The sequence below is a fragment of the Lithobates pipiens genome, unplaced genomic scaffold (assembly GCF_037356315.1).
Source record: "Lithobates pipiens isolate NorthernLeopardFrog02 unplaced genomic scaffold, aLitPip1_a1.2 Scaffold_37, whole genome shotgun sequence".
Classification (NCBI taxonomy): Eukaryota; Metazoa; Chordata; class Amphibia; order Anura; family Ranidae; genus Lithobates; species Lithobates pipiens.
Window position 1 is genome coordinate 1,469,416 of NW_027507825.1, and position 12,759 is coordinate 1,482,174.

General features: G+C 50.5%; 1 protein-coding gene across 1 annotated transcript in view; it reads right to left on the reverse strand.

Moving 5' to 3' along the window:
- Positions 1-3,887: 3,887 nt before the first annotated feature.
- Positions 3,888-12,759, reverse strand: part of LOC143956600 (uncharacterized) — a 53,415-nt gene continuing 44,543 nt past the window's right edge. The window contains exon 6 of the mRNA XM_077466813.1: positions 3,888-3,974. Coding sequence (XP_077322939.1) covers positions 3,969-3,974 — 6 coding nt within the window. The 3' untranslated portion in view covers positions 3,888-3,968. The remainder of the gene's footprint in view (positions 3,975-12,759) is intronic.

Here is a 12,759-nt window from a genome sequence, read left to right on the forward strand (position 1 = left end):
ACCACCACCACCACACACCCTCTCCACCACCACCACCACACACCCTCTCCACCACCACCACCACACACCCTCTCCACACCCCCTCCTTCACCACCACACACCCCCTCCACCACACCCCTGACCATCTACAATGCTGAACATTACCTGCACACACCCTCTCCACCACCACCACACACCCACTCCACCACCACCACACACACCCTTCCACCACCACACACCCCTCCACACCCCCTCCTCCACCACCACACACCCCACCACACACCCCTCCACACCCCCTCCTCCACCACCACACACCCTCTCCACCACCACCACCACACACCCTCTCCACACCCCCTCCTTTCACCACCACACACCCCCTCCACCACACCCCTGACCATCTACAATGCTGAACATTACCTGCACACACCCTCTCCACCACCACCACACACCCACTCCACCACCACCACACACACCCTTCCACCACCACACACCCTCCACACCCCCTCCTCCACCACCACACACCCCACCACACACCCCTCCACACCCCCTCCTCCACCACCACACACCCTCTCCACCACCACCACCACCACACACCCTCTCCACCACCACACACCCCTCCACACCCCCTCCTTCACCACCACACACCCCCTCCACCACACCCCTGACCATCTACAATGCTGAACATTACCTGCACACACCCTCTCCCACCACCACCACCACCACCACACACACCCTTCCACCACACACCCCTCCACACCCCCTCCTCCACCACCACACACCCCCAACCATCTACACTGCTGAACATTACCTGCACACACCTCTCTCTGCATTGAGACTGACTACTTTAAAACATAATTATGAAATGTTCCGTCACAACTTTTCCATTTTCTGAATATACCCAACGTAGCAAGAGGTGGTTTCTGAATACAAGACAACCCCCTATGTGGCCACCAATCCCCGATTAAGGACTGCTGAGCCAATGGTGGCCCACCTGACTGATGAGGTCGTCCTTTCAGTTCAGCACCCTGGAGAGCAGAAACTTTCCAGGACAGGTGACCCCACAACACCCCTCACCTCCCGGATTCCCTACAATGTTCTCTGCATTCCTTATCCCAACGCGTGCCATGGGCCAAAGACAGGGGCTCACCAGCAAAGCAGCATTCCTCTTGCTTGCTGTAGTGTCAGACAACCATACACCAAGATGTGGGGGGGGGGGGGATTGGGAAGTCGAGAGTGTTAGAATCCTGTCCAACATTGCAGCTAGCATGGTGGTTAGCTGATCATCTCCTGTACTATGTCTGCAGTCTCTGTACAGTACAGGAGACGATCAGAGACTGCAGACATAATACAGGAGATGATCAGAGACTGCAGACATAATACAGGAGACGATCAGAGACTGCAGACATAATACAGGAGACGATCAGAGACTGCAGACATAATACAGGAGACGATCAGAGACTGCAGACATAATACAGGAGACGATCAGAGACTGCAGACATAGTACAGGAGATGATCAGAGACTGCAGACAGTACAGGAGACGATCAGAGACTGCAGACATGGTACAGGAGACGATCAGAGACTGCAGACATAGTACAGGAGATGATCAGAGACTGCAGACAGTACAGGAGACGATCAGAGACTGCAGACATGGTACAGGAGACGATCAGAGACTGCAGACATAGTACAGGAGACGATCAGAGACTGCAGACATAATACAGGAGACGATCAGAGACTGCAGACATAATACAGGAGACGATCAGAGACTGCAGACATAATACAGGAGATGATCAGAGACTGCAGACATGGTACAGGAGACGATCAGAGACTGCAGACATAATACAGGAGACGATCAGAGACTGCAGACATAATACAGGAGACGATCAGAGACTGCAGACATAATACAGGAGACGATCAGAGACTGCAGACATAATACAGGAGATGATCAGAGACTGCAGACATGGTACAGGAGACGATCAGAGACTGCAGACATAGTACAGGAGATGATCAGAGACTGCAGACAGTACAGGAGACGATCAGAGACTGCAGACATAATACAGGAGACGATCAGAGACTGCAGACATAATACAGGAGACGATCAGAGACTGCAGACATAGTACAGGAGACGATCAGAGACTGCAGACATAATACAGGAGACGATCAGAGACTGCAGACATAATACAGGAGACGATCAGAGACTGCAGACATAATACAGGAGATGATCAGAGACTGCAGACATAGTACAGGAGACGATCAGAGACTGCAGACATAATACAGGAGACGATCAGAGACTGCAGACATAATACAGGAGACGATCAGAGACTGCAGACATAATACAGGAGATGATCAGAGACTGCAGACATGGTACAGGAGACGATCAGAGACTGCAGACATAGTACAGGAGATGATCAGAGACTGCAGACAGTACAGGAGACGATCAGAGACTGCAGACATAATACAGGAGACGATCAGAGACTGCAGACATAATACAGGAGACGATCAGAGACTGCAGACATAGTACAGGAGACGATCAGAGACTGCAGACATAATACAGGAGACGATCAGAGACTGCAGACATAATACAGGAGACGATCAGAGACTGCAGACATAATACAGGAGATGATCAGAGACTGCAGACATAGTACAGGAGACGATCAGAGACTGCAGACATAATACAGGAGACGATCAGAGACTGCAGACATAATACAGGAGATGATCAGAGACTGCAGACATAATACAGGAGATGATCAGAGACTGCAGACATGGTACAGGAGACGATCAGAGACTGCAGACATAGTACAGGAGATGATCAGAGACTGCAGACAGTACAGGAGACGATCAGAGACTGCAGACATAATACAGGAGACGATCAGAGACTGCAGACATAATACAGGAGACGATCAGAGACTGCAGACATAGTACAGGAGACGATCAGAGACTGCAGACATAATACAGGAGACGATCAGAGACTGCAGACATAATACAGGAGACGATCAGAGACTGCAGACATAATACAGGAGATGATCAGAGACTGCAGACATAGTACAGGAGACGATCAGAGACTGCAGACATAATACAGGAGACGATCAGAGACTGCAGACATAATACAGGAGACGATCAGAGACTGCAGACATAATACAGGAGATGATCAGAGACTGCAGACATGGTACAGGAGACGATCAGAGACTGCAGACATAGTACAGGAGATGATCAGAGACTGCAGACAGTACAGGAGACGATCAGAGACTGCAGACATAATACAGGAGACGATCAGAGACTGCAGACATAATACAGGAGACGATCAGAGACTGCAGACACAATACAGGAGATGATCAGAGACTGCAGACATGGTACAGGAGACGATCAGAGACTGCAGACATAGTACAGGAGATGATCAGAGACTGCAGACAGTACAGGAGACGATCAGAGACTGCAGACATAGTACAGGAGATGATCAGAGACTGCAGACATAGTACAGGAGACGATCAGAGACTGCAAACATAATACAGGAGACGATCAGAGACTGCAGACATAGTACAGGAGATGATCAGAGACTGCAGACATGCTACAGGAGACGATCAGAGACTGCAGACATAGTACAGGAGATGATCAGAGACTGCAGACATAATACAGGAGACGATCAGAGACTGCAGACATGCCACAGGAGACGATCAGAGACTGCAGTGTCGCCCTCCTTGCTATGAAAGGGACGGCGGGGGGGGGGGGGGGGACACAATCCTACGCATGTCAAACATTTAGCCAAGGATCTGATCCTATATATTATTTTCAATGTATTTAGCGATTTGGATGGTGTTACCCAGTAAATGACTGGAGGCGGACCCCCTGTATGCTTCAACACTTCCACCAGCATTGCCTAGAGAAGCCACAACTGAGACAGAAGTATTCACTTTATATATTTATTACATTATTCGGGTAAAGAAGACAGATGAACGGAAACTGCGGAGGCCCTTCAATTCATCCCGGATCATCATCAGCTCTGTGGGCACAAAAAATGTAATCAATACAGAAAGGAGGAGGAGGAGAGGTCTCATATCTCCGATATAATGACAGCTGAGACCCGAAGTGCCTCATTCAAACCAAAATAATTCAATGCTCCGGAGAGGAGAGTATAATACCTCTTCTATTACAGAGAATGGAGGGGGGGGGGTAGGAGACACAGGACACCGGAGAGGAGATTATAATACCTCTTCTATTACAGGGAATGGAGGGGAGGTAGGAGACACAGGACACCGGAGAGGGGGGTATAATACCTCTAATATTACAGGGAATGGAGGGGAGGTAGGAGACACAGGACACCGGAGAGGGGGGTATAATACCTCTTCTATTACAGGGAATGGAGGGGAGGTAGGAGACACAGGACACCCGAGAGGGGGGTATAATACCTCTTCTATTACAGGGAATGGAGGGGAGGTAAGAGACACAGGACACCGGAGAGGGGGGTATAATACCTCTTCTATTACAGAGAATGGAGGGGAGGTAGGAAACACAGGACACCGGAGAGGGGGGTATAATACCTCTTCTATTACAGAGAATGGAGGGGAGGTAGGAAACACAGGACACCGGAGAGGGGGGTATAATACCTCTTCTATTACAGGGAATAGAGGGGAGGTAGGAGACACAGGACACCGGAGAGGGGGGTATAATACCTCTTCTATTACAGGAAATAGAGGGGAGGTAGGAGACACAGGACACCGGAGAGGGGGGTATAATACCTCTTCTATTACAGGGAATGGAGGGGAGGTAAGAGACACAGGACACCGGAGAGGGGGGTATAATACCTCTTCTATTACAGGGAATGGAGGGGAGGTAAGAGACACAGGACACTGGAGAGGGGGGTATAATACCTCTTCTATTACAGAGAATGGAGGGGAGGTAGGAAACACAGGACACCGGAGAGGGGGGTATAATACCTCTTCTATTACAGAGAATGGAGGGGAGGTAGGAAACACAGGACACCGGAGAGGGGGGTATAATACCTCTTCTATTACAGGGAATAGAGGGGAGGTAGGAGACACAGGACACCGGAGAGGGGGGTATAATACCTCTTCTATTACAGGAAATAGAGGGGAGGTAGGAGACACAGGACACCGGAGAGGGGGGTATAATACCTCTTCTATTACAGGGAATGGAGGGGAGGTAGGAGACACAGGACACTGGAGAGGGGGGTATAATACCTCTTCTATTACAGGGAATAGAGGGGAGGTAGGAGACACAGGACACCGGAGAGGGGGGTATAATACCTCTTCAATTACAGGGAATGGAGGGGAGGTAGGAGACACAGGATAATGGAGAGGGGGGTATAATACCTCTTCTATTACAGGGAATGGAGGGGGGGTAGGAGACACAGGACACTGGAGAGGGGGGTATAATACCTCTTCTATTACAGGAAATAGAGGGGAGGTAGGAGACACAGGACACCGGAGAGGGGGGTATAATACCTCTTCTATTACAGGGAATGGAGAGGAGGTAGGAGACACAGGACACCGGAGAGGGGGGTATAATACCTCTTCTATTACAGGGAATGGAGAGGAGGTAGGAGACACAGGACACCGGAGAGGGTGGTATAATACCTCTTCTATTACAGGGAATGGAGGGGAGGTAGGAGACACAGGACACCGGAGAGGGTGGTATAATACCTCTTCTATTACAGGGAATGGAGGGGATGTAGGAGACACAGGACACCGGAGAGGAGGGTATAATACCTCTTCTATTACAGGGAATGGAGAGGAGGTAGGAGACACAGGACACCGGAGAGGGTGGTATAATACCTCTTCTATTACAGGGAATGGAGGGGAGGTAGGGGACACAGGACACCGGAGAGGGTGGTATAATACCTCTTCTATTACAGGGAATGGAGGGGAGGTAGGAGACACAGGACACCGGAGAGGGTGGTATAATACCTCTTCTATTACAGGGAATGGAGGGGATGTAGGAGACACAGGACACCGGAGAGGAGGGTATAATACCTCTTCTATTACAGGGAATGGAGAGGAGGTAGGAGACACAGGACACCGGAGAGGGGGGTATAATACCTCTTCTATTACAGGGAATGGAGGGGAGGTAGGAGACACAGGACACCGGAGAGGGGGGTATAATACCTCTTCTATTACAGGGAATGGAGGGGAGGTAGGAGACACAGGACACCGGAGAGGGGGTATAATACCTCTTCTATTACAGGGAATGGAGGGGAGGTAGGAGACACAGGACACCGGAGAGGGGGGTATAATACCTCTTCTATTACAGGGAATGGAGGGGAGGTAGGAGACACAGGACACCGGAGAGGAGATTATAATACCTCTTCTATTACAGGGAATGGAGGGGAGGTAGGAGACACAGGACACCGGAGAGGGGGGTATAATACCTCTAATATTACAGGGAATGGAGGGGAGGTAGGAGACACAGGACACCGGAGAGGGGGGTATAATACCTCTTCTATTACAGGGAATGGAGGGGAGGTAGGAGACACAGGACACCCGAGAGGGGGGTATAATACCTCTTCTATTACAGGGAATGGAGGGGAGGTAAGAGACACAGGACACCGGAGAGGGGGGTATAATACCTCTTCTATTACAGGGAATGGAGGGGAGGTAAGAGACACAGGACACTGGAGAGGGGGGTATAATACCTCTTCTATTACAGAGAATGGAGGGGAGGTAGGAAACACAGGACACCGGAGAGGGGGGTATAATACCTCTTCTATTACAGGGAATAGAGGGGAGGTAGGAGACACAGGACACCGGAGAGGGGGGTATAATACCTCTTCTATTACAGGAAATAGAGGGGAGGTAGGAGACACAGGACACCGGAGAGGGGGGTATAATACCTCTTCAATTACAGGGAATGGAGGGGAGGTAGGAGACACAGGACACCAGAGAGGGGGGTATAATACCTCTTCTATTACAGGGAATGGAGAGGAGGTAGGAGACACAGGACACCGGAGAGGGAGGTATAATACCTCTTCTATTACAGGGAATGGAGGGGAGGTAGGAGACACAGGACACCGGAGAGGGTGGTATAATACCTCTTCTATTACAGGGAATGGAGAGGAGGTAGGAGACACAGGACACCGGAGAGGGAGGTATAATACCTCTTCTATTACAGGGAATGGAGGGGAGGTAGGAGACACAGGACACCGGAGAGGGTGGTATAATACCTCTTCTATTACAGGGAATGGAGAGGAGGTAGGAGACACAGGACACCGGAGAGGGGGGTATAATACCTCTTCTATTACAGGGAATGGAGGGGAGGTAGGAGACACAGGACACTGGAGAGGGGGGTATAATACCTCTTCTATTACAGGGAATAGAGGGGAGGTAGGAGACACAGGACACCGGAGAGGGGGGTATAATACCTCTTCAATTACAGGGAATGGAGGGGAGGTAGGAGACACAGGATAATGGAGAGGGGGGTATAATACCTCTTCTATTACAGGGAATGGAGGGGGGGTAGGAGACACAGGACACTGGAGAGGGGGGTATAATACCTCTTCTATTACAGGAAATAGAGGGGAGGTAGGAGACACAGGACACCGGAGAGGGGGGTATAATACCTCTTCTATTACAGGGAATGGAGAGGAGGTAGGAGACACAGGACACCGGAGAGGGGGGTATAATACCTCTTCTATTACAGGGAATGGAGAGGAGGTAGGAGACACAGGACACCGGAGAGGGTGGTATAATACCTCTTCTATTACAGGGAATGGAGGGGAGGTAGGAGACACAGGACACCGGAGAGGGTGGTATAATACCTCTTCTATTACAGGGAATGGAGGGGATGTAGGAGACACAGGACACCGGAGAGGAGGGTATAATACCTCTTCTATTACAGGGAATGGAGAGGAGGTAGGAGACACAGGACACCGGAGAGGGTGGTATAATACCTCTTCTATTACAGGGAATGGAGGGGAGGTAGGAGACACAGGACACCGGAGAGGGGGGTATAATACCTCTTCTATTACAGGGAATGGAGGGGAGGTAGGAGACACAGGACACCGGAGAGGGGGGTATAATACCTCTTCTATTACAGGGAATGGAGAGGAGGTAGGAGACACTGGACACTGGAGAGGGGGGTATAATACCTCTTCTATTACAGGGAATGGAGGGGATGTAGGAGACACAGGACACTGGAGAGGAGGGTATAATACCTCTTCTATTACAGGGAATGGAGGGGGGGGGGTAGGAGACACAGGACACCGGAGAGGAGATTATAATACCTCTTCTATTACAGGGAATGGAGGGGAGGTAGGAGACACAGGACACAGGAGAGGGGGGTATAATACCTCTTCTATTACAGGGAATGGAGGGGATGTAGGAGACACAGGACACCGGAGAGGAGGGTATAATACCTCTTCTATTACAGGGAATGGAGGGGATGTAGGAGACACAGGACACCGGAGAGAGGGGTATAATACCTCTTCTATTACAGGGAATGGAGGGGAGGTAGGAGACACAGGACACAGGAGAGGGGGGTATAATACCTCTTCTATTACAGGGAATGGAGGGGATGTAGGAGACACAGGACACCGGAGAGGAGGGTATAATACCTCTTCTATTACAGGGAATGGAGGGGATGTAGGAGACACAGGACACCGGAGAGGAGGGTATAATACCTCTTCTATTACAGGGAATGGAGAGGAGGTAGGAGACACAGGACACCGGAGAAGGGGGTATAATACCTCTTCTATTACAGGGAATGGAGGGGAGGTAGGAGACACAGGACACCGGAGAGGGTGGTATAATACCTCTTCTATTACATGGAATGGAGAGGAGGTAGGAGACACAGGACACAGGAGATGGGGGTATAATACCTCTTCGATTACAGGGAATGGAGAGGAGGTAGGAGACACAGGACACCGGAGAGGGGGGTATAATACCTCTTCTATTACAGGGAATGGAGAGGAGGTAGGAGACACAGGACACTGGAGAGGAGGGTATAATACCTCTTCTATTACAGGGAATGGAGGGGAGGTAGGAGACACAGGACATCGGAGAGGGGGGTATAATACCTCTTCTATTACAGGGAATGGAGAGGAGGTTGGAGACACAGGACACAGGAGAGGGGGGTATAATACCTCTTTGATTACAGGGAATGGAGAGGAGGTAGGAGACACAGGACACCGGAGAGGGGGGTATAATACCTCTTCTATTACAGGGAATGGAGAGGAGGTAGGAGACACAGGACACTGGAGAGGAGGGTATAATACCTCTTCTATTACAGGGAATGGAGGGGAGGTAGGAGACACAGGACACCGGAGAGGAGGGTATAATACCTCTTCTATTACAGGGAATGGAGAGGAGGTTGGAGACACAGGACACCGGAGAGGGGGGTATAATACCTCTTCTATCACAGGGAATGGAGAGGAGGTAGGAGACACAGGACACCGGAGAGGGTGGTATAATACCTCTTCTATTACAGGGAATGGAGGGGAGGTAGGAGACACAGGACACCGGAGGGGGGGGTATAATACCTCTTCTATTACAGGGAATGGAGAGGAGGTAGGAGACACAGGATACCGGAGAGGGGGGTATAATACCTCTTCTATTACAGGGAATGGAGGGGATGTAGGAGACACAGGACACCGGAGAGGAGGGTATAATACCTCTTCTATTACAGGGAATGGAGAGGAGGTAGGAGACACAGGACACCGGAGAGGGGGGTATAATACCTCTTCTATTACAGGGAATGGAGGGGAGGTAGGAGACACAGGACACCGGAGAGGGGGTATAATACCTCTTCTATTACAGGGAATGGAGGGGAGGTAGGAGACACAGGACACCGGAGAGGGGGGTATAATACCTCTTCTATTACAGGGAATGGAGGGGAGGTAGGAGACACAGGACACCGGAGAGGGGGTATAATACCTCTTCTATTACAGGGAATGGAGGGGAGGTAGGAGACACAGGACACTGGAGAGGGGGGTATAATACCTCTTCTATTACATGGAATGGAGAGGAGGTAGGAGACACAGGACACTGGAGAGGGGGGTATAATACCTCTTCTATTACAGGGAATGGAGGGGAGGTAGGAGACACAGGACACCGGAGAGGGGGGTATAATACCTCTTCTATTACAGGGAATGGAGAGGAGGTAGGAGACACAGGACACCGGAGAGGGGGGTATAATACCTCTTCTATTACAGGGAATGGAGGGGATGTAGGAGACACAGGACACCGGAGAGGGGGGTATAATACCTCTTCTATTACAGAGAATGGAGGGGGGGTAGGAGACACAGGACACCGGAGAAGGGGGTATAATACATCTTCTATTACAGGGAATGGAGGGGAGGTAGGAGACACAGGACACCGGAGGGGGGGGGGTATAATTCCTCTTCTATTACAGGGAATGGAGAGGAGGTTGGAGACACAGGACACAGGAGAGGGGGGTATAATACCTCTTCGATTACAGGGAATGGAGAGGAGGTAGGAGACACAGGACACTGGAGAGGGGGGTATAATACCTCTTCTATTACAGGGAATGGAGAGGAGGTTGGAGACACAGGACACAGGAGAGGGGGGTATAATACCTCTTCGATTACAGGGAATGGAGTGGAGGTAGGAGACACAGGACACAGGAGAGGGGGGTATAATACCTCTTCTATTACAGGGAATGGAGGGGAGGTAGGAGACACAGGACATCGGAGAGGGGGGTATAATACCTCTTCTATTACAGGGAATGGAGAGGAGGTTGGAGACACAGGACACCGGAGAGGGGGTATAATACCTCTTCTATTACAGGGAATGGAGGGGAGGTAGGAGACACAGGACACTGGAGAGGGGGTATAATACCTCTTCTATTACAGGGAATGGAGAGGAGGTAGGAGACACAGGACACCGGAGAGGAGGGTATAATACCTCTTCTATTACAGGGAATGGAGGGGAGGTAGGAGACACAGGACACTGGAGAGGGGGGTATAATACCTCTTCTATTACTGGGAATGGAGGGGGGGGTAGCAGACACAGGACACTGGAGAGGGGGTATAATACCTCTTCTATTACAGGGAATGGAGAGGAGGTAGGAGACACAGGACACTGGAGAGGGGGTATAATACCTCTTCTATTACAGGGAATGGAGAGGAGGTAGGAGACACAGGACACCGGAGAGGAGGGTATAATACCTCTTCTATTACAGGGAATGGAGGGGAGGTAGGAGACACAGGACACTGGAGAGGGGGGTATAATACCTCTTCTATTACAGGGAATGGAGAGGAGGTAGGAGACACAGGACACCGGAGAGGGGGGTATAATACCTCTTCTATTACATGGAATGGAGGAGAGTATATTACCTCTTCTATTACAGGGAATGGAGAGGAGGTAGGAGACACAGGAAACCGGAGAGGAGGGGAGTAGAATACCTCTTCTATTACAGGGAATGGAGAGGAGGTAGGAGACACAGGACATCGGAGAGGGGGGTATAATACCTCTTCTATTACAGGGAATGGAGAGGAGGTAAGAGACACAGGACATCGGAGAGGGGGGTATAATACCTCTTCTATTACAGGGAATGGAGAGGAGGTAGGAGACACAGGACATCGGAGAGGGGGGTATAATACCTCTTCTATTACAGGGAATGGAGGGGAGGTAGGAGACACAGGAAACCAGAGAGGGTGGTATAATACCTCTTCTATTACAGGGAATGGAGAGGAGGTAGGAGACACAGGACACCGGAGAGGAGGGTATAATACCTCTTCTATTACAGGGAATGGAGGGGAGGTAGGAGACACAGGACACTGGAGAGGGGGGTATAATACCTCTTCTATTACAGGGAATGGAGAGGAGGTAGGAGACACAGGACACCGGAGAGGGGGGTATAATACCTCTTCTATTACAGGGAATGGAGGGGAGGTAGGAGACACAGGACACCGGAGAGGGGGGTATAATACCTCTTCTATTACAGGGAATGGAGGAGAGTATATTACCTCTTCTATTACAGGGAATGGAGAGGAGGTAGGAGACACAGGAAACCGGAGAGGAGGGGAGTAGAATACCTCTTCTATTAAAGGGAATGGAGAGGAGGTAAGAGACACAGGACACCGGAGAGGGGGGTATAATACCTCTTCTATTACATGGAATGGAGGAGAGTATATTACCTCTTCTATTACAGGGAATGGAGAGGAGGTAGGAGACACAGGAAACCGGAGAGGAGGGGAGTAGAATACCTCTTCTATTACAAGGAATGGAGGGGAGGTAGGAGACACAGGACACCGGAGAGGGGGGTATAATACCTCTTCTATTACAGGGAATGGAGGGGAGGTAGGAGACACAGGACACCGGAGAGGGGGGTATAATACCTCTTCTATTACAGGGAATGGAGGGGAGGTAGGAGACACAGGGAACCGGAGAGGGGGGTATAATACCTCTTCTATTACAGGGAATGGAGGGGAGGTAGGAGACACAGGACACCGGAGAGGAGGGTATAATACCTCTTCTATTACAGGGAATGGAGAGGAGGTAGGAGACACAGGACACCGGAGAGGAGGGTATAATACCTCTTCTATTACAGGGAATGGAGGGGAGGTAGGAGACACAGGAAACCGGAGAGGGGGGTATAATACCTCTTCTATTACAGGGAATGGAGGGGAGGTAGGAGACACAGGACATCGGAGAGGAGGGTATAATACCTCTTCTATTACAGGGAATGGACGGGGGGGTAGCAGACACAGGACACTGGAGAGGGGGTATAATACCTCTTCTATTACAGGGAATGGAGAGGAGGTAGGAGACACAGGACACCGGAGAGGGGGGTATAATACCTCTTCTATTACA